We start from the raw sequence: 22085 nt of genomic DNA, 5'->3' as shown, positions 1-22085 counted from the left end.
TGCCTTACAACTAGATGGATGCTTACTTTTCTTAGTCAACTTTAAAATTTTAATTCAATAATGATTATTAAGAAAATAGTAATACACTTTGAAACTTGTAGATATGTTTATAAGATAAAGAAAGTCAGTAAAATAAATAAATTGTATATATATTTAAAATAATTAAAAAAGGGTTTAGCCAAGCTTTGAAGCATAATGAGGATGGTATTTCAAACTAATTCAGATAAGAATAGCTTGATGTCCTTAATTACAAAAGAAGAGTTTATATTAGGGGATAACTTTAATTGGATATATTATTGAGTATTGATTATTGAGCAAAACTAATTCTTTAAATAATACTCCTCCAAATAAAAGTCAGAAAACCTTGTTGGCCCGTAACAAGCTCGCTGCGACAAGATTAGGCTAATAGCACCAGCCGGAGCACCAACAGGCCAGTTAGGTCGCATGCAACACAAGAGGAAGTGCTGCGGCCTAATATGGCTACTGCAGTAGCCCAAAAATGACTGACAGCCCTTAAGCCTGTTCCAGGCAGCTGGATCTGGCTATTAAGGAACAAATGAGTCTGCAAATTAGTGGGAGGAAAAATCAAGATTGACAAACATACACAGGAATCATTTAAATCCTGTGATCTTGGAGAGCAAAATCATATAAAAGTGAAATCCATGTGACCATTCAAGAAGAATTTTAATGAAAACCATCTAAGCAGTACACCAAATCTAAAGCTTTTTTATATCTAAGATGCAGTAGCAATGACATTATGTCATCCACACCACAGTAGCGAAAGCAAGAAACAAGCCTAACATGGAATTCTCCCACAGTAGAGAATTAGACTACAAACCCAGAATTCCAAAACACCCAAACTGTTTATGCCATGCATAAACACGAATAAGTTTTTTTTTTTCTTTTTCATCCATTTTCTGGATACTGATTAATGAACACTAATATTAATTACTTAGCAAGCATGGCTTGCTGGGCCTGATTCTCCTGTTGCTGCTGATAGTTGAGAGGCCTCCTGAAGAGCATGATGTGTGGTTCAGGGCGATGAATGGCATAATGGACCCAACCGCGACTCTGTTGTACTCCAATTGCACGCCACTCATTCTACAAAAACATTATCAACATGAACCAACTCACAAACTAATCAAAGCCCTAGAAATCCTGAAAACTAATGGATATGACATCAGCAGTATTGGTGGCCAAAAAAAATATACATCATCAGTATTGTTAGTCCCATCACAAAGTAACAAGACATGAGCCATAAGATATATATCTAACATTTTGCAAAATAGAACAGAACATATGACATTGAAAATCATAGTTCCTTCACCCAATCCATATTTCAAAACTAAGTGATGCAAATGTACCATGTCTCATACTATAAGAATCATAAACCAAGATATTTGAGTTCTACATATGAGCAAGTATAGGAACAAATAATCATGCTTCCTGGAAAACAACACAAGGGCACTTGTCATAATGAGTGAGCTTAATCAGCTACCTCGATAAGATGGAAAATTGGCACAAAACTTTAAATGCAAGGCCCAAATGCCGTAGCAAGTAAGTTGCAATATCAAAAGCCAGTTATTTCAATCTCATCATTCATGCACGATCAAACTCAAAACTCAAAATTATGGTTATTAATTAGTTTCCTCACTAGACTATCAACTAAGCAAACTATTCTAATAAAACATTATGGAAATAAACAAACACATGAATCAATTTTAAAGAATGAACAAAAAATACATTTACAAAGAAAAAGGAGATATTTCTGTAAAACCCTAAGAAACAAACATACTTCAGAGAGGAGGCGATTCTTGGGGAGAAGTTTGGCCACTTCAGGAGGAAGAACAACATGCCTGTACGGACACCACCACAAAAGAAAATTGAATAAATATAAAACCCAAAAAAAAAAAAACCTTCAAAACCTAATGTTTTAAAAGAATCAAACAGATTGAAGAGATCAAAACCATTGAATATCAAATGAAATTAAGTTTTTACCTGTACTCGTAAGTATCATCGAAATATTTCTCAGAGTACTGGATCTGACCCATTTCTTGATTTTGTTTAAAAAAAAAACTCACTTAATTTTCTTTCTGTATTTAAGCACCGAAGTTCGATTCAAGATTCGATCTGAAAAACCGAAGCAATTGAAGCAAAAAGAAAATCAGCAAAGATTAATGGATTATACAATCTTTATTAAAAAAAGACTTGAAGATGATTCCTAAGAAAGAGAAAGCAGTGGAGCGTACCTTGAAGCGCGCGAGAGAGAGTGAAATGAGAAGAGGGAGAGACAGAGAATGAGTGGAATGGAATTATAGACGAGGGCAAAAGCCGTAATAAGGAAACATACTTGCTGTGGGTGGGGGCAAAAGATAACAACATTTCCTAAAATGGGTTATTTTTAAATACTAAAGAAATTTGCTTAAGAAATTTGAATTTCAAAATTTAAATTTCTCCCGCTTTTGGATCGAATCATTCGTCAAAAGGAATAAACAATAAATCATGTCTCTCTCTTTTTCCTGCTTTCTCCAACGGTTCCTTCCTCCACAACTGGATCGGACGATGTAAATCATGCCATGTTGACGCTATGCAAAATCTATTAAACTCAAATAATCGCAGTTGTATATATAGACGTTTGGTTTAAATCGAAAAAGAAAAAATAAATGAAGAGATAAATTTGGTATAAACAAATTCCAATAAAATAACAAATAAAGACTCCAAATTCCGATGAAATTTCATCAATTAATGTGCAAAGAACAAAACTGCACATCAAGTCCCGAAAGCCTAGATCAAAATTTTTCCAACTTGCTCGGAATTAGCTTTCCCCTAAAATTTTTGGTATATTTTGCATTTTCTGTGCTACGAACCGAAAAAGAAGAGATGAGGTAGCACCTAAAGGACTTCTATTTCCTGTACAAGAAAAAGAGAAAAGCAACCCTGTACATTTATGAGGAAAAGTCTCTTCAAAAACTAGCTTCTCCATGCTCAAAATTTCACATGCCGACCCCCCCAACGTCAGTCATTCATCCTCTGCTTTACGAATCAATCGAATTTCCGGGACTGGCTTCTGCAGTATTGATGTACCCTGGAAGATCATCATTTGGTAGTCTCTTTTATATTTGTTCAGCTGCAGTATAGAAGAAATGTTACATTCATTGATATATTGATCACTGTTTTTAACTCAAGAAAAAGCGGGCCGGAAATAGTCATACCTCCTCCTGGGGTATCTTGCTGAATCCGAATTTCTTTGTCCAAATAGATTCTGCTTCATCAGCTGCCGGAAGCACAAGGTTTTTCACTTTTAGGAAGCCAAGCAGCTTCTCAATGCAAGAAAACAGGCATTGGAAATAACCCTGCAAAATCCATGTTCTTTTAGTTTGAATGCATCTCACCTTATCAAAAAAAAAAAAAAAAAAAGAGCTTGGGTGGGGGAAAGGGTTATTGCCATCAAACTGTGATGGTTACCTGTCCTTGGCATTCAGTACTTGTTGCAACTAAGGGAATTTCAGCCACTTCCTGCCCGAAAATCCTAAAAATACCAGCTGACACGACCACTTGACTGCACCAGGAAAAATAAATCATGGTGTTCAGATACCCCTATTCTAGAAGACAAAACTGGGAGGAAGCTTAACAAAACAAAAAATGAGTCTCACTTGACAGTTAATATGGCACAGTACATGCCACCAAAATCTTGGCCCTTCACAGTTCTCCTGCAAACCAAAGAATGCTATCATTCACAAAGCAAACTTCAAGAAAGCACCACAAAATGGAAAGCATCAAGACTGAGAAGCAATAAAATACAAAGAACAGACGATTATCGCTTACCCATAAACCATTGATGGAATTAGATCACCTTTGGTAGATCCAGAGTCACTTATAGGATCAAAGCAGTCCTAATGCACCAAAGTAACATCATAATTCAATTAGTACTTAACTGGATAGCTTCCTATTGACATCAAAGACAGAATCAACACAGACTACGAGAAGATGGCTCGTGTTAGATGCACTATAGTAGCTACAAAACTTAAAGCTTATACAAAAGCCATACAGGCTAAACAAGATGTCCAGGCCCTAGAGGCCCAAAAAGACTGTTTACTTTCTAGCTAACCTTGCTGTTAGATCAAATGGATGATCAGCAATAATTTTCTTAAAAGTACAAACAGAGCATTACTTACATGGAAGATCGCAACAGCCTTGGAAAGCAATACTCTAGTGTCATTAAAAGATGTCATTTTCCCACTGAGAACCCTCCATCTTATATCAAGATTGGTGTTGCTCTCCAAACTCAGTTCTTTATGCTTCTTCTTTACAACAAGCAGAGATGATTCAGGAAGCTTTTCTTCCCCACGAACTATCAATTTCTGTAAAGCAGAATGAATTTTATTGCAATCTGTGCAACAAAACCACTTGCCTTTTGGCAACTCCTGTTGAAAACATGGTATCAATACTAATTTATTAATAGAACAAATTGGGAAAAGCTATGCATTATTTAACCAAAAAAAAATTGGCACCTTAAGGTCATCCATATCGTGATCCCTAAGACAGCCCACATGATACTCTCTCTCACACTGATAAGGAAAAAATGGAGAACAAAGATCATTACATGTCAATCACAAAGTTAGCATATCAAGTACATAGAAGCTTGAATTTACAACTGCAAGCACAAACAGAACCAAGAGGATACCTGATCACAAAGTATAACAGTGCGAGGACCAAATCCTGACTTGCTAAAAGATTGGCCTCTGCAAATATCAATAACATGTCAATACAGAAAAAAGAAAATAAAGTTCAAATGATCACAGAAAGAGAGACATAAATTAAAACACCAACAGAATGGGACCAAAAAATTAAGCCTCCACATGAGTGCTGCACCAGACCACGTTGCGATAAAAAATTAGTCAATTTGCAAATAAATACAAGTTTTGGGATCAGATTGGTAAGTGGTTTCTCAGCAATGCAGACTGTAAATTAATCAAGATTTAACATTCTAAAAGATTTCAAGTCCAGATTGTAATGTTAGATTTAACAAATGTTTGCAATTTTTATCTAAGTATTGCAAATATTTTGTTAGACATAATCTTTGAAGGGCGTGGGGGAGGGGGTGTTTTGAAGAATAAATGATTCACAACAACAAAGAAATAATCCAAATGGTGAATGCATCTGACCTGCAAAGCACACACACACTGAGAACTTCAGTCTCTGGAGTTTTGATAATTCGAATGCATCTCTTCGTTATCTGTTCTATTGGATCAATTCCAGCAACTCTTCCTGCAGCTAGAGCATTGACATTACGTTCCACAAACTTTTCCTTTTGGAAGTTATTCTGGCAATATCTACAGTGCCAAGTACCAGTTGGAATGTTTGGCAGAGAAACACAATCTGTAATCAGCCAGTAATAGATCATGAGTCCAACAGGAATCTACACTAATAACAAAAAAGTATTGACTGAAGTAACTCAGATATTACACATTCTGTTTGAACATAAGTGACTCAGATATTCTCAATAATTTTAAATTCAAAATATGTATTGACCAGTGTTGTAAAAGGTCAAACCTCAGTCTAAACAACCCAAGGCATAAGGTTCACTCTAGGCAACCCCAAGAGAAACACAAAAATACACCATAACTGAGTAAGAACATAAGTCTTAAGAATGGGAACAAAATAGTAAAAAACTCTCACATCTCACTACGAAGTTGAGTTACAAGTGAAAGTGATAGGTGGGTGGGAAAAGGAGGAGGACAAAACACGGTCCTCGTATGCAGGTTTGCACATGTTTTCAAGAGCAAGTTGCTTACAGAAATTATAAGTCCCTACAACACTTGACATCCATAAATAGTTAATTTCACTTTTGAAACATCATTGACCACATGGGTGCTTGAGTAATTGTAACATGTCATCAGAACACAATTTTGCCTCCACTGAGGCCATTCTGTTAAGAAATGCATTACAGCCAACTAAGAGCAAAAGTCATAGTCCTCAACTCCAACACAAAAAAATTAGACAATAGTTATTATTGACAAAAAAGAAGACAAAGATTAGAACATGAACACAAGAAAGAAGACAAAGATTAGACAAAAAAGAACAATTGCAGGCACTGAGATAAATTGTTCATGAAGGTTGGAAGTTGATGAGGGTAATAATCAGATAAGTTCAGAATTTAGAATATGGTTTGACATTCCCCAATAATCCAAGACATCATGAAGTTTTGACGTTGATAACCTCAAGGTATCATTTATTGCATGTACGAGTTACATTCTTTACTGCTGTTGTTATGCATCCAGCACATCAATGGTTAATACAATCAACTGTAGCCTGAAAAGTTGCCAATAATACAGAATATTCAAGGAAAAGTTAAAAACTGACCTTTGTGAAAAGCCCTTGGACATGTATCACAACACAATAGATTCCCTCCATCCAAACAGATGCTGCATAGGTCATCATTCTCATTTGTAGAGAACTTCCGAGTCTTCAACAGGGATATTGACAATTCATGAAGAGATACTCCATTTGATGTGTAAATGTGTTGAAAACTGTAAACAAAGTAAGGATATGTCAAAAACACATTTATGTATCTAGATATATGCACTAAATGCACAAAGCCACTTTTATTAATTGCCAATGTTCCATGCCTAAAATTTGGTGCCCTGGCTTATTCAAAAATTGCCATTGTTTCACCACATCAGAACCTACATGAGCTGTGGCTCACTATTGCAAGATATCAATCACAAGATCGAAATTGACTAAACAACAAAGCTTGACAACCTAAGATTGAACAGAGACTTACGGCTTGCGACGAGTTGCCCAACCAGCATGAGCTTCAAACTGTGAGGGGCTGATCTGCTCATTTAACACGAAGAAAATCAAATATCAGAGAGAACTTAGGAAACAACAATTTCATTGGTGGGAAAAACAAAAAAGGCACCTCTGAATTGCAGCAGGTGCAAAGTATTCCAAATCCCCTTTTATAACCAACAAGCATTTTCTGCAACACATCAAATCACCACTTAGAAAAGACATATCTAGCAAGAATAGACAAAATATATGCTAAAATATATTCACACTAACCTGTCCACGAACAAAATACCCTAGCTCAGTTCCATCTGGCAACCCATTTTCCTCAAATACCAATTTATGCATCCGCAGATCCCTTTGAAAGCAGTACCAAAGAGATTAACACAATAAATAATTTCAACAAAAACAATTATGCCAAAAGTATCTACATCAACTATATACAACAGAAAAATGTCAAACAGGTAATCAGAATATCTAAACGCAAAAATAATGCTTACTTTCTGGTTACTCTTCCCTGACTCTTAGTTTGTGATGAGCTGCACTTTGAAGCACTGATGGGTGACTTTGCAACCACAGTTGGTTTTGGTGATCTGAAACAAAAAGAAAATAAAATTTTAAAATAAAGGATTATCCTATCTCTGATCCTGCAGAATAGAGAAAAGTATTATCATCTGAGTAAAAGCAATTTTGTGACTTTCTGTGTGCATTTGCAACTATAAATTGCTAGCGTACAAATTATATAAGCAGCAAACATAGACTCTAATTAACATTTACACAAATTTACTGCTCTTTAGTATTAGAAAACCACCTCAAGACTCATAAGTTTGACAAAAATTGAGACCAAACTTTTCCATCTGCTGATGGAAAGATGTGAATGCAACCAAAGGTTAGAACAAAACGGTAGTATGCCACAAAGCCAGCACTAGACAAGGGAGTTTCCAACATAAGAGAACATTTCATTTTCCCCATCTTCCAAACTCAGAAGAGAAAATATATTCCTATTCTTATTACTGATGTAACAGAAATAACAAGGCCAGGATCATATAATTCTTGGGTTTACTGCAAGTTCATAATTCTGCAGCCATGGTAACACAAACAAATGAAAAAAATAAAATATTATAAAGGTGAACCAAGAGACGCAGGCTAAAAACACCGATCAAACCATACCTATCATTAGCATCAGCCACTCCAGTAGCGCTGTCTTGGGACTCTTTTACATCCACGCATGAATTACATAGAATTACAGCTTTCCTAGAGCCAGTTCCAGTAATGGACTCTACAAATATAAGGCAACTAACATTAAACTGTCTGGACAAACACCAATGATTAAAAAAAATATATGTAATATAAAGGAAATTTAAAATCAACCTCTGCAGTTCAAACAAAAGCTGGATTTCTTCATGGAAGAACCAATCACCATCCGCAGAGCATTCTCCAATGTGGTCAATGAATTCTGTTTGCATGCATTCATTACATCACGCAGCGTATTCCCATTCTCCAGGTGAATATACTCTGCTGGACGTTTGTTTGAGCTACCCGCATGAATCTCATATAAGGTAGGGGCAATAGTCTTCATTCATGATAAAAGATCCGCAAAAGCAACATTAGGATATTTGCAAATTAGCAAAATAAGGCATTATGACAAGACACATTAATAAATAAATAAGCCCTCACATTAACCCCCTTGCAAGCACTACAAAAACACAATATCCCGGAGCCCTTAATTACTCCTCGAAGCCCACTACTCCCTGAACCTCTTGTAACCTACAATAACAGAAACATTCATCACCAAATTTCAAAACAAAAGCGCAAGACATTCAAATATTTCACTATAAAATTTTTCCAGAACCATACCTTCGAGCTTCGTGCGTACCTCGCATTTATTCCCTCAAGCATACCTGAATCGAAAAGATCCTTTAACTTGGTCGGGAAATTTCTCACAAACTTGGTAGACACATTCATTTCCTGCTTCATTGGACTATCCACAATTTTAGCTCTATTATCATCACCAGCTCTTTTCACATCACTCACTTTCACAATAACAGCATCTCTCACAGCAGTTTTCTTCACCGTCTCCACCTTTGGTTTCAACAAGGATCGAGTAAACCTCCGTAGAGGCTTCTCTTCGTTCACCACCTCCTCTAACTTACTATCACCCTCGCAACTAACCAAAACTGGCATTCCCATATCCACTTCGCAAGGCTCACTTTGTATTACCAAATCCTCCTTTCTCTTTCCTTCTTCTACATTCTTCGTTGCATTGTCCACTTCACTTTCCTTCTCTCTAATGTCGACATCCATTTTCGATTCCTTTTCTTCTTCCTCTTTTACTTCTTCCTTTACTTCCTTCTTCTCTTCCTCCTCTTTTTCTTCTTCCTTTTCTTCCTCTTTCTGTTTTTCTTCTTGTGAACCTATTACCGCCTTTTCAGGTTCACTTTTTTCCTTCCCTTCCTTGTCATCCTCATCTTCACACATTGGTTCAACAACCCCATTTTTAACTTCCTCTTCCTTTTCCTCGACCCTTTTCGATTCCTCCTCTTCACAACCATCCACCTCTCTCTTCGGCTCGTCCACATCAACCACATCGCTTTTCGCCTCTTCTTCACTCATCAAATCCACCGATTCCTCCACAACCCTCACAGATTTCTCCAAATCACTCTTCTCTTTCTCAACCTTGACTTCTCTCTTCGATTTCTTGTTGCTCCGGTTGCCCGGGCTCCACACCGGTCCATTCTGTGCCTTCCTGGACCGAGTCCGACCCAAAGACCCACAGATCTCTGCTTGAACCTTCAAAGCAAATTCGAATTCACGCTTCAGACCCGTCCTTACCCGAGATAAAACCACGAAATCCTCCGCGTCCGTACCGTTCGCCATTTAATATATAAAAAACGAAAAGGCAAAAACCCCAGATCAAATCAAAAACCCTAGAGGGACTCCGTTTCCAATAACAAATCAAGAGAGATTTCGTAAGACATGCATGGAGATGGATGAACGGATGGAATTTTTTGAGGAGTTTTTGATTGTTTGCAAAGAGAAGATAAAAAAAAATAAAAGGGAAATTAGGGGTTTTTTGTTTTGCGGATTGGTGGAAGGAAGATGATAGGTTTTCTTCTTTGAAAGAGCCCAAAAGAAACAGGGGAGGAGAGAGAAAGATAGAAGAGAGATACCACAGCCTTTGTATTTATTTAACGACGAAACTAGCCCTTACGAATCGACATGGTTTTCGGTTTCTAAAGGGTCACGTATTTTTACAATTTTCATTCCGTCCCCCATACTTGTAGGTTTTTGCGTTAGTCAACCCTTCCAAATTCTAATCCTCCTTACTTAGTACATTCCCTTTAGGAATATATCCTTGCAAATTGTGTCGTCAATGGACTATCTTTAAAATTTTCAATATTAATTCATTTAATTAATATTAAAAATAAAGTGTAAAATCATATATCAGCTTGATCTAAGATCAAGAGAACATTGTGTATTTTTTATTCAAGCTCCAATGAAGGAAAAAATGATATATTCTTGTCCCTATTACTTAGTGATACATCAAATCTATAATTAGTTATTTAATTAATATCATATCTTAAGTTATAGTAACATGACATCATGAGAGGAAAGAGTGAGTATGATTTTCACGTAAAATAACATCACTCGAGTTAAAATGCAACTTAATAATAAAGCAAATCTTAACTTAATAATAAAGCAAATCTTACTTTTCAAAAAAATAAATAAAAGAAACCTTATTAGATGGTGATTTCAAATTAAATCTTTTGAACATGTTTATAAATTATAACATTATTCTAGCTCTTACGCACTTCATGTAAAGGTCAACACTCAAAGAATCAAAATGAGGACAAGATTAATGATAGTCACTTCTCATTTTGTATCTAAATTTTTAACCTAGAAAAATGTTAAATAAAGTCTATAATGCAAAATTTTGGGGTGGCAATAACAATAAACAAAACATACAAGGATTTCTTAGCAAATCCCAAAAGACCAGCTAGGCTGAATCCAAAAAATTAAATGACAATAACTCCACCATTGTAGGGGCATTCTCGTCCAATGATGAAATTAGGAGGGTAACCCTATCATAAATCTCTGCTTCCTCGTTTTATTTTCTCCAAAATGTTGTTGAAACTCGTGAATTTTCGAGGCTGAGCCAATTAACGATTTTCAGATTTTGACCAATCAGATTTCGCCAAATAATTTTACGAGCGCTTTAAGATTCTGCTGAGCTAAATTAGCTCAAAACGTAAGACAATTCGACCCACATGCCTTCACCGAGCGTGAAGTCCACACTATCCCTCGTGGCTCCCTCTTCTTCCTTCGACAGCTTGGTCTCTTGCTGCCCTCGGCTGGAATTACGTGTTCCTTTTACTTTATTTGCGTGGAAGGCAAGCGTCCTTCCCGCGCGTTTAGGTGGCGCGTGAGGGAAAATGGTGGATTAAGCCAAAGCTTACTTTGGGGGAAACAAATTTCGGAGTGAAAATGAGAAGATTTTACAATGGTGGCGGGAAAAAAGAATGGATTGCCACGTGGCAATTATTTTATAGCCGTTAGTGGGATTTAAAACTTTGGAATTTTGACCAACCATAGTGAAGCACATTTTTAAATTTGGTTTAAACAAAGTGAATTTGGGTTGGGCTTCATTTCCTGGAAATTTGAGTATCTTTCGGGAATATTGGTATTTTCTAGGTAAAGTTAGGCAGGATTTAGCTTAATATTAAGGGCTTTGTCATGACTAAACTTTAATGGAATTTGATGGAAGAAATAGGAGAAATGAAATTGGAGGAGGTTGAAAGGATGATTTGGGTTTGATGATGGATTAATCTCCATACCATTGTTAGCAAGCGATACTTTTAAGTTTTTTTAATTAAGGTTGCATTAAATAACAAGCAAGAAATTATCATTTTGCTAGTAAAAATTGTCTTTCTATTCTTAAACGTGAACTCGTGATTAATAGGATCAAAGCAGATTCAAATCTTCGTTGATTTGAAGTCTTCATAAAAGATATAAAAATTGAGGTAAACTCAGGCTAATGTAAGAGTTTTTTTTTTAATAAATAAAGAGTCAATGTAACGAGGACATTACACAATTGAATAGGGTAGAATGTCACAAATCTCATATTAGTAAAAGATATATTAAATATTGAGCATATAAATATAGGCTTTCCACCGTCTCTCACACATGTCTTTTGATTAGAAATGTAAACCCATAACTATAGCACAGTTAGAAAACATGTAAGTTGTTTATATTGAAAAAATTTTACACTCAAGGAATATTAAGTAAAGAGTATTCTCAACGAGTAGATTAAAAATTTAACTTTGTATAGGATAAGAGTATAACAAAAGATTAGTACGAATTCTTACTTTGGATAACAAAGAAAATAAATAAGACAATGTGCATGTATTCCAAAAAAACCGACGTTCGTGCCTCTTTCCTTGTAGAAACGATGAAGAATTGAAGATGTAGTATCAAAGTTGTTGCTATCTGTCCGTCTCAAATCCTTTCCTGTTGGGAGGAGATCTGTGCATCTCATGCTCAAAGTGAGACCAAATTTTAAGTAAGCTATGCACCCAATTTTGGTTTTGCGTGGTATATCCTAGCAGAGGTACACAAAATTGTGAAGGAAAATACTACTAATTTGGGTTTGCTTACTACAAAAGGAATTTACAAAGAAATTTAAATAAAAAAATTCTCATTTTTACAAACACTTGGAAACAATTCTCAGTTTCAAATTTACCAAAACCAAATGGGATCTAAGCCAATTCACAAATATCTTCAGCAATGTGAAAGAAATGCGTGTGAGAGACATCCAATTGATATTTGATCAATGTCAGAAATTTCACTTGAAAGAAATACACAAGAAAATATCACTTTTTAGACTAATATTTATAAATAATTTTGAATATATGATTATAGGCACTTAATTTATTATTATGATTCCCTACCATAATTTCTTCTTGAATTTATAATTAACTGGATGAGTGTTAATCTGTATTTCTTTAATTCTCCATTGGTTGCAAAAAGGCCAAAAACTTGCGGTGAAGAACGAAGATTGGAAAGCAAAGCAACTTTATTAGGTTCATTTGGGTGAAGTTGACAGTGTTATCAACTCCCTAAACTTCCCCTCCTATTATTTTTGAAAGCAACGATTTGATATATACAAATTTAATAAGCTAGGGATATTGGTATTGGTTACTACTTCAGGTCTCAATGTGATGGTTCGCACTAATTTGTAAGATATTGTTTATTTTAATTTTTTGGACTCTTAAATGCTTAATCTCATTTTATTACACAATCAATGTAGTATTTATTATTATTTTTGGACCAACCCAATCTCAATCTAATTTAGAACCAACCAAGTCTCACTTTAACACACGATTGATGTGAGATTCATGACTCTCCTTTAGGACCATGACATCCGCCTCGACGTGGGATTAATGGCTCCCCACTTATTTGTGTAAAGGTTTAGAGATAGGCTCTTATTGGAGTGGGAGAAAATGTAATGATCCTAACGGAGAGTTATTAATTCCACATTAGGGAGAATGTTATGGTCCTAGTAGAGAGCTATTAATCTCACATCGGGGAGGATGTCATGAACCTAGCAAAGAGCTATTAATCCTACATCAAGGAAGATATCATGGTCCCAAAAGGAAACCATAAATCCCATGGTGGCACATCGTTCCTTAAAGCTTGCTTTGATACTAACTGTGACAACATACATCAATATGCAAGGTATGTTATTGCAAGTTATGTTAAAAATGGTACGAACCTTTAAATACTCAATCTCACTTTAATACATTGTCGATATAAAATTTATGACTCCTTTCAGGGACCATTACATTCTCTCTTGATATGACTTTCATGATTCTCTACAAGGACCATGGCATCTTCTCGATAAGGGATTAATGGCTCCTCGTTAGGACCATAACACCTTCTGTCATGGTTTTGCCTGTTTTGACTTTGTTGGTCTCATGGTTTTATCCTACAAAAATATCTCACAAATTAAAAATAATGTGAACCTTTAATATCTAATCTCATTTTAATACATAACTAATATGAGATTCATTACTTATTGCTAGGACCATAACATCCTCCTTTGGAACTATGACATTCTCCTTTGAGATTATGACATCTAGACACAGCTAGATGACTTCCATGATGCAAATAATGCGGAGTGGTGTAAAAGCTTCGAGATTGCTTATGTTGCATGAAATTATAATTTTTTTTAGTACATATGATGTTGAATGTTACATAAAGAAAAGTAATTCTTTCTTCTTTCATAAATCCTATTTTTTCAATTTTAGAATTTGAAGAAAAAATCTTCAAATTAAAATTTCAAATTCTTTAACAACGGAATGTTTCAAAGAATAATCATTGTACTATATAGAAAGTATCTTTCGATGAGACTAAGGAATAAACCTATCATATATGCTTTAAAATATTCTCCCCACAGCCATAGTGCCAACAATATGGCATCACTCATGGGTAATGACTATACCAATTTCTTGTTTTCTGTCGTTGTCACGAGGCTTCTATTGGGACAGACCTAAATCCATCAGTTTGTAGCAAAGAATTTGCCTTGGGAATCTAAAGCCTCTAGCTAAAATAGCTGGCTCTTGGCTCAAAACATACTTTAGGTAGAGTACTCAAACATATCAGTTTTCAGCAGAGGAGCAAGAAAGGGGTAGAAACATGTTGATTCTGAAGTGTTGTTGGTAAGACACTCGGAATATTCCTGATTTTGAGCAGGATCACAGGCTTAAAGTCTGCTCCTCCACTTTCTACTGTCTGCCTGCTAATGGAAATTTGGAACGTGTAGCACTGTTGGAGGGAATTGATCAGATACACTATCTTTCTCCAAAGAAAAAAAATCAAATATCTTAGATAGTCAGGTGACTTTGTCTAACATATCAAGAAATTAAAGAAAAAAGTTGGAACCATCACAGTCCACAGGAGCTCATTTTCTAATTAACAGAAAGGCCATTAATGTTGTCTGCACCATGCCTTTTGTGCTCCTTTTGCCCATGCTTGAGCTAGCAAGGGCAGAAATGATGGATGCTTATTTGCTTACCTTTTCTTGGACTTGAGTTTGCTTTCATGGTCTTGAGAGGCAGAGAACGGCAAAGGCCGTGTCATGCGCTGTATCACCAATCCCCTTTTAGAGTTTAGAGTTTATACCTTCCTGTTCTGTTTGAGAATAATTGTGAGCTTTCCAGGATTTTAACAGAATCATCCTGGCTACAAGAACCCAGATTATGTCTCCATTTTATGCAAGTCCTTCAAGGCTGTAGTTGTAAGAGTTAATGCTTGTTGAATGTTGGCGATGTCATGCTGTAGTTCTGGCCCTATGGGCAGAATCGTTTCCTCAGGTTTCAGCTCAAGCTGGTGAGATATAGCATTCCTTTTCAATTTGGCAAGAGTAGTGGGTTATACAGAAGTTGCTTAAGGAATTGAAATCCCTTGTTGTTCTTGTTTAAGTATGACCATATCAAATCGGTTGGAAAACTGTATCGTAGTATTTACTTGTGTAAAGAGAAAATAAATGGCCAAATCTGAGCAGCAGAAGAGCAAATTTAACTTGATTGGTGGTAGGTGGGATAAAATTGCTTTAAAGTTAAATGTACGATGAAAAAGATTGTGTATGGAACTCTGAAAAGATGCTTGAGATGGCCTTGAATGGACGAACAGAGTCCACAAAATGCTAAGGGGTTGAATGTCAGTTACATTTATCGAGTAATATATAAAAGACATACCGTTTGCCACCTTGGGTGTATTGATTAAGTATTTGTCCATGTTTAATCACTCATAATTAGGTATTCATATGTGGGTCAAAAACTGCATGTGCCCTCGTATCAGTAAAATCATGATCGATGTCTCAAAAAATATCACAGCAAATAATGGACTGATTATGTGCATGTGCAGTGTTTCCAATCTTTTTTGATTCGTGGTTAGCATGGGGTTTGAGTTCTTATTGACACATCCCATTAGCACAATGGAGCTACAGGTAATAACAATAAACTAAATCAAATGAGCTGCCATTCATTTATTTTTGGATGACTTAACATTAAGCTGCATCAGTAAAACGATCTGGATTCTGAAACATATGGTGATTGCAGCTTACTTGCTATATTCTGATACATCCAGGAGTTACAGAACAAAAATCACAAATGCAAAGCACCCACGAACCACTGCTTATTTCATACAACACACACTTAAGAAAATATGAAAAAACAAAGGAAAACGTAAAACAAAGATTACTAAAAGAGAAAACTAACTCTCGGGCATGCTGCATATGGTTCTTCATAGAACCTTTTCCAACGATGTAAACACATGGCGCAAAGAGAAGTGAAACTGCCAAAGGATTGAAGTTGCCCTATGGGAGAAACCAGCCCTTACAGTGAAATCTGGTTGCAATCTAAAAAAACCCAGTTTCTCCCATCACATGAAGTGAAGAGATAAGAGATCATCTTCAACTTAAAGTGCATGCCAAAGGATTATAATTGCCCTGTGGGGGAAACAGTCCCCTGGATGTGGTTGACATATTTGCTATTGCAATTCAACCAAACCCCCCATTCCTCCCATCAAATCAAATTCATACCTTGAATATTTATACTCTGCCACCTCCCACCATGCTGAAAAGACCAACTAAGCCCTTGCTGTTGCCAAGTTTTGTTGGGTTCTGGCATGGTGGGGGTGGCACCATGACTAAGTGAAATGACTAGCTATCTTGAAATCGCACATCAGTCGTAATCCTGTATGGCTTCTAGCTAGCTGAGGATGATATATGTGAGACAGCTTTATAAAAGACAGAAACAATGTGGTTATTTGAATTGTGGGTTTCTTCTCCCTTTGGTTTATGCCAAATGGAAATGACCGCATCTTCCAAGGGATATGCGGCGACCAACTTCATTGCTCCACATTTGGTGACCACAACTTTAGCCCTTTTTTCCCCTTATTCTTTTGCATATTTTGCCTGCCTTATCAATAAAATAGTACTATGTTTCAACTTTAAAACCTCCCACGCGCTACACGCCTTGTTTGATCTGATTCATCTTGCCTGTTATAAGGACCTGATGAACGCGTCATGCATGTGCAGCGCGTGGTTTTCAGCTGCTTAACGTGCTTTGCCTCAAAAATACTTTGCTTGGGTGTGGATTTTACTTTTGTCTCCGCTAGTTCTTTAGCTAAAGCATATATGTTGTTTTTCATTGTTATTGCAAAAGAACGGGGGAAAGGGAAGATGCTAAGTAGAAGTTCCATCCAATTGATGGCGTAATGCTTAATCCTGAATTCAAATTAAGCAGATTTTGATATGTCATGTGATGATCACCCAGAGAAGAGAATGAACAAGAAAATTGGAATCAGAGTGAGAAGGTGATACCTAACTCATACATGACCACCTATCTCCTTTGTTTAATTTCAATGTGGACTATCTCATAAAAAAATTGGACATTTGATGAAATTTAATTGTTTAACAGGGGATGCTCTTGTCTACTTACAGCAAAAAGGTAGCACTAAACAGGACTGGAATCAAATTCAACAACCTGTCAAGGCATATCATTTATTGCATGGAGTGTGCATTAAGTTTTTCAATGCTTCCTGGGATGCATTTATCCTCCCATCCATCATAAAGTTGCAGTGAGGGTGGCTTAGGAATTACTTAGAGGTGAAGCAAGAACTATAAAGGAAACTAAGAACTTTAAGTTTGCCTAAAAGATCACTTCTGATAGGAAAGACAGTAAGCCAAGAGGATCAAACTCTGCTCGAAGTATCATAATCTTGAAAATATCAGCTTCTAAATTTATTAGTTTCAGTGTTACTTCTGATACATGTGGAATATACAATGATACACTTCAAAGAATCCTTTCTCTTTTAAATTTTACTGTGAACTAAGACTCAAAACAAGGACTTCTACTCAACTGTCACCCCCCCCCCCCCCCCTCCCCTCTCTGACTGTAGAGAAATAAATACCTTGTGTGACACTGTTTGATTATGTAGATCTGTTAAGTGTAAATGTTGTTGAATATACGTATAACTGTTTCAATTTCAGGAAATTGAGATGTTTGAAAAATGTGGCTTGGAACACCTTGGCTGTAAAGCAAAGGATCAGCAAGTGAAATCGAAATCTTTATGCATATCCTTTGAGCTTTAGCACATATCCTTAATTTGGATAAGTAATGTCCAAGCCAAGTGTCAGGCTGTCTGCTACCTTTGTTCAATGCTCCAATTTGAGCTAAAATGGCAAACCATTTTGCCTGATGACTTCTTTTTAGTCATTATTGAAGCAGAAAGTAGGATATTGAGCATAATTAATCAAATTAAACCTAAATCCAGCTGGGCTTATCACTTAAAAGAAACATCAGAAAACAAATGCAGCATATATATGTATTTATGTATGGGATTTATGGGTTAAACTTTTGGATTGATGCAATGTCTTCAAGCTTTCTATGTTTTAGCCTCCCTCCAGGATTCAGCAATGTCTGCCAAGTGTCAGGTACCAATTGAAATCAAGTGGAACCTATGATATCAACTGAAGACTCAAGAAAGAAAGTGCGAATGAAAGCTTAATCCTAAAGTCTAAGGGAGATTAAGCCAAGCCAACGTTGGTGGCAGCTTAGACAAGAAGGGTTGGAATTATAGGAAAATTAAAAATAAAAGTGATATTTGACTTTTTGAAATGGAAACTTTTGTTCTTTAATCTTTTTTATTTTATACATATTTGTTTAAAAAAATTCCTAAAAACCAGGAGATAACTGCCAGAAAAGCAGAAACAGAAGAGCAAGGATGACCTAATTCAAAGAGAAACGAAAACAATTAAGCAAAACTGGAGAAACTAGCTTGCTAGGAACTTATCTGAAAATCACCATTGCTAACAATAATCTCAAGTTAGGACTGTATATTGTTTTAGGAGTATCTGATAGAGTTGATTCATGATCTAAGAGTTGAATTTCCTGGAAGGAATTTTGTCCTAATGAGCATAAGCAGTTGTTATTAGATTCCCTTATCTGAATATCTCTGAAACTCCTACCTATCCCCCAACACCAAGAAAATTAAGGTCGATAGTCCTAAAACATCCACCTTTCTGGGATTATGTCAATCATGAAAAATTTCACCCTTTTTAAGTGCCTAATGGACTTGGCTAATTAAAGTGGCAATCTACTCAGAAAAGCATCTCAAGTAACCTAGTTGGCGAAGCTTCTAACATCAGCAATTTGGTTTCTTTTTAACCTTTTTTTGGGTGTGGAAAGAAATTATATTCATCTACATCTGATACAAGCAAAGCCAGTTAAGACTGGCATATGGTATCAAATTGATACTCTATATGAAAAGCATATTCTTCCACTCCAAAGCTGGGCCAAACTAAGCAAAGTGAAAATTGGGATTAGTCTGTAGGCTGCAGCCAGCTCGGCCTAGAGCCAGGGAGTTCATTAGTTGCAGCAATGAATCTTGCAACATTTAAACCAAAAGAAAAGAACAGAACATGAATCTTTCAGATGTCTTGAGTTTCATTCAAGAAACCTTAAAGTCCCTCAAAGGGAATGACAAAGAAAAAGGGAAAATTAAAGAAATTAAAGAAATAAAAGGACAAAGACAAGAGAAAACATTCAGCAATTCTGTTGCATTTATATATATGTATAAGAGTCCATTAGGCAAAATATTCGCTAACTTTTTATCCTGTATAAAACAACATTCAACATTCTGAGTTCAGAGTTCAGATCATAGGATTGTCACTCCGAAATGGCAAATGGTAATGCCAGTACAGCACAAGCTACACAACAGCCACCAAAACACATTAACCTGGTAAGATTTCTTGCTACTTGCTTGCTAGCCCTTATTGTTCTTGTTGGGCTAGCCGTGCTGATCACATGGCTAATCATTAGGCCAAAAAGGTTTGTTTACACCATGGAAAATGGTTCAATCCAAAATTTCAACCTAACCAATAACCATCTCAATGCCACATTCGATTTTGTCCTCAAGGCATATAATCCTAATAGCAGAATCTCCCTCTACTACGATTACATGGAGTCTGCAGTGACATACGAAGATCAAACTCTGGCGTTCAACACAGTTGAGCCCTTCTTTCAACCTCATAGGAATGCGACCCGAGTGGAATCGAAGCTCACGGCTCAAAATTTGGCATTGTCACCATCAATATTTAAGGACATCAAGGTTGAAAAAGCTTCGGGGGAGATCCAAGTTGATGTTCATTTTAAGTCAAAGATTCGGTTTAAGGTAGGTGTATGGAAGTCTAGGCATCGTATTCTAAGGATTGTGTGTTCCTCAGTGACAGTGCACTTTTCTTGGTACAAGCATTTCGACAAGGTACCATGTGAAGTAGAACTTTAGTTAGTTTAGAGTGATTTTGTTCTTCTCCTTCGGAATTTGTTTCTCTTTCCCTTTTCCCCCTCTGCTACATGGCTGAATGGGTGTCTTGTTGTTGCCATTTTCTCTTCCATGATACTCTTATTGTTTTCTCTTTTGATTAATATATGGTATGAAAATTGTTGTTGCTCTTTTTACCCTTTATCATAAAACTTTGAGTATGTATCAAAATCAATGTATTAATCAGTGTTCACTACTTATCTTTGTCATTTATACTTTTCCTTTTTAAGTTTTTTTTTATTGTAAGATAAGAAGATAATATTACAATCATAGCTAGAACAAAAAAATCTTTCTAATACAAATCTCAGAATTTAAGTCATTAGAAGGAAAAATTATATTAGAAACATTTCCAATTTTCAAGTGTAAGAATTTCCATCTGCTCAAATTGCCTGAAGAAATGGGCCTTGAGCCTACTGTAATGCTGTCAGCCTGAGATAGTCTGTTGGTTTGGCCTATAAAATACATGGACTATGTGTCTTTGGGTTTTTTTTTTTTAGATTTGAGAGGAGAATTTGAATTGTGTTTTTTAAGTCAAAAGATTATATACCAACCAATGAATCAAATATTTAGATGCGATTTCTTTATTTTATTATAGTTTAAAAAATTAACAAAAATCAAAAGGAAAAACTACAGATTAACCCAAAAAGCGAGAAGAGTCTACATTATTTTCATTAAGGATATATATTAGAAAGAATTCATTGTTGGATTGAGGTGAAACTGCCCACTTTGCTAATTGGTTAGTACTTAGTAAACATCATTTCATCTGCTCTAAGAACATTAACCTTGACGCCAAGTGAGGTAGTTACTTGCAAATTTGCAGGTGAAACTAATTAAACTCTCCAATAGCTTGCACCTACAGACCCCACAGATTTATAGTACTGAAAAAGTCTCCTTCAGTTTGATGTGTTGTTACACCAAATGATCACGAATCCTTCAATAAATGAAACTCTTTATTAAGGGCTACATTGCCATAAGACAATTTTTCTTGGGATGAAAAGTCTCTTGACTTGTCTAACATGGAGTAGGTAACACAGTCCTGATCCAGCCATGTTTGCAAAGAAAAGGATGCCATTGGCACTGGCCCCCGACCCCATATTCATATATTTGAACAATGATGTCTGGCTTCCTTCATTAATTCCTTTGATTATCTCAATCCCACATTTTTGTTTACAAAAACAAATGTCAAATCTGTCAATTCCAAGCTGATCAGAATGAAGGAAATTGATAGAGAGTTAGATCAGGGAGTATATATGGAATCAGTAGAACTGTTTCGATCATTTTCATCAGTAATTGATCATTGTTTGTAGTTATTTCTAACACATAGTAATTTGATGATCATCAATCTGTAATTAGAAAAAAAAGTGGAATAATTGTTCAGTCTTTGATATCTAGAATACTCATCAATATCTGTCACTGTTAAGACTTCGATGGCTTCAGCATCAGCTACAATCCAGTGATTTTTTGCTGGAGAATGACTATTTGGTTATAATGAGGAGGCATAAGGATAAGCTATCAAAAGCAACAGCGCAAGATAAGATGTGCCCCCCTCTTTTGACAGATGCCCTGCCCTAAGAAAGGGGGTATGCTTCATTTTTGTGTGGAGTTGGCCTTTAAAAAGAGATGCAGCAAATTCCTTTAGGCACAAGTTTAATTTAACATGAGAAAAAATAACCAAACCCCCATGTCTTGGGGGCCCTAGGTGGCATATATATATGTATAATAGTGTCCTACCATTATAAACTTGCAAGATGTGATATTTAGTAAGAGCATGTGCCCTTAAAGCTGCCAGTTCTGATAATCAACTTGAGTGCCTAGCTTGACCCCCAAAAATGACCATTTTCTGCATGGCATCTTTCTTAAAGGGCAACACCCCCCACCCCCCTCCCCCGCCCCTCCGGACGGAGTATACT

At 36.1% G+C, this 22085-nt stretch overlaps 3 protein-coding genes across 3 annotated transcripts; 1 reads left to right on the top strand and 2 right to left on the bottom strand.

The window, feature by feature from the left end:
- LOC18590453 (cyclin-dependent kinases regulatory subunit 1) lies at positions 647-2394 on the bottom strand. Its single transcript, XM_007015987.2, has 4 exons — positions 2250-2394; positions 1999-2130; positions 1796-1856; positions 647-1101 (listed from the first exon to the last, which is right to left on the bottom strand). Exons 2-4 carry the CDS (start codon positions 2049-2051, stop codon positions 949-951), a joined length of 267 nt encoding a protein of 88 aa, XP_007016049.1. The 5' UTR covers positions 2052-2130; positions 2250-2394; the 3' UTR covers positions 647-948.
- On the bottom strand, positions 2600-9942 carry LOC18590452. The gene is made up of 18 exons (XM_018127663.1): positions 8647-9942; positions 8467-8556; positions 8161-8362; positions 7960-8068; positions 7290-7382; positions 7066-7147; positions 6923-6982; positions 6785-6837; positions 6364-6530; positions 5166-5379; positions 4685-4742; positions 4512-4568; positions 4176-4424; positions 3826-3893; positions 3654-3710; positions 3466-3559; positions 3213-3353; positions 2600-3127 (listed from the first exon to the last, which is right to left on the bottom strand). The coding sequence occupies exons 1-18, from the start codon at positions 9664-9666 to the stop codon at positions 3020-3022; spliced, it is 2922 nt and encodes a 973-aa protein (XP_017983152.1). The 5' UTR covers positions 9667-9942; the 3' UTR covers positions 2600-3019.
- On the top strand, positions 19446-20371 carry LOC18590451 (uncharacterized protein At1g08160). The gene has a single exon (XM_007015985.2). It carries the CDS (start codon positions 19531-19533, stop codon positions 20137-20139), a length of 609 nt encoding a protein of 202 aa, XP_007016047.1. The 5' UTR covers positions 19446-19530; the 3' UTR covers positions 20140-20371.

This window comes from Theobroma cacao, chromosome 9 (assembly GCF_000208745.1).
Source record: "Theobroma cacao cultivar B97-61/B2 chromosome 9, Criollo_cocoa_genome_V2, whole genome shotgun sequence".
Classification (NCBI taxonomy): domain Eukaryota; kingdom Viridiplantae; phylum Streptophyta; class Magnoliopsida; order Malvales; family Malvaceae; genus Theobroma; species Theobroma cacao.
The sequence above is the reverse complement of the archived record's forward strand: the minus strand, read 5'-3'. Positions and strand labels throughout refer to the sequence as shown.

Excerpts from the sequence above, each read along its gene's own strand:
- LOC18590451 (XM_007015985.2), top strand. The coding sequence starts at position 19,531 with ATGGCAAATGGTAATGCCAGTACAGCACAAGCTACACAACAGCCACCA.
- LOC18590452 (XM_018127663.1), bottom strand. The coding sequence starts at position 9,666 with ATGGCGAACGGTACGGACGCGGAGGATTTCGTGGTTTTATCTCGGGTA. Across the intron at positions 8,557-8,646 it reads GGTACGCACGAAGCTCGAAG|GTTACAAGAGGTTCAGGGAG; the intron begins GTATGGTTCTGG and ends CTGTTATTGTAG. Across the intron at positions 3,560-3,653 it reads TGTGCCATATTAACTGTCAA|TCAAGTGGTCGTGTCAGCTG; the intron begins GTGAGACTCATT and ends TTCCTGGTGCAG.
- LOC18590453 (XM_007015987.2), bottom strand. The coding sequence starts at position 2,051 with ATGGGTCAGATCCAGTACTCTGAGAAATATTTCGATGATACTTACGAG. Across the intron at positions 1,857-1,998 it reads GATGATACTTACGAGTACAG|GCATGTTGTTCTTCCTCCTG; the intron begins GTAAAAACTTAA and ends GTGTCCGTACAG. Across the intron at positions 1,102-1,795 it reads AGAATCGCCTCCTCTCTGAA|AATGAGTGGCGTGCAATTGG; the intron begins GTATGTTTGTTT and ends ATGTTTTTGTAG.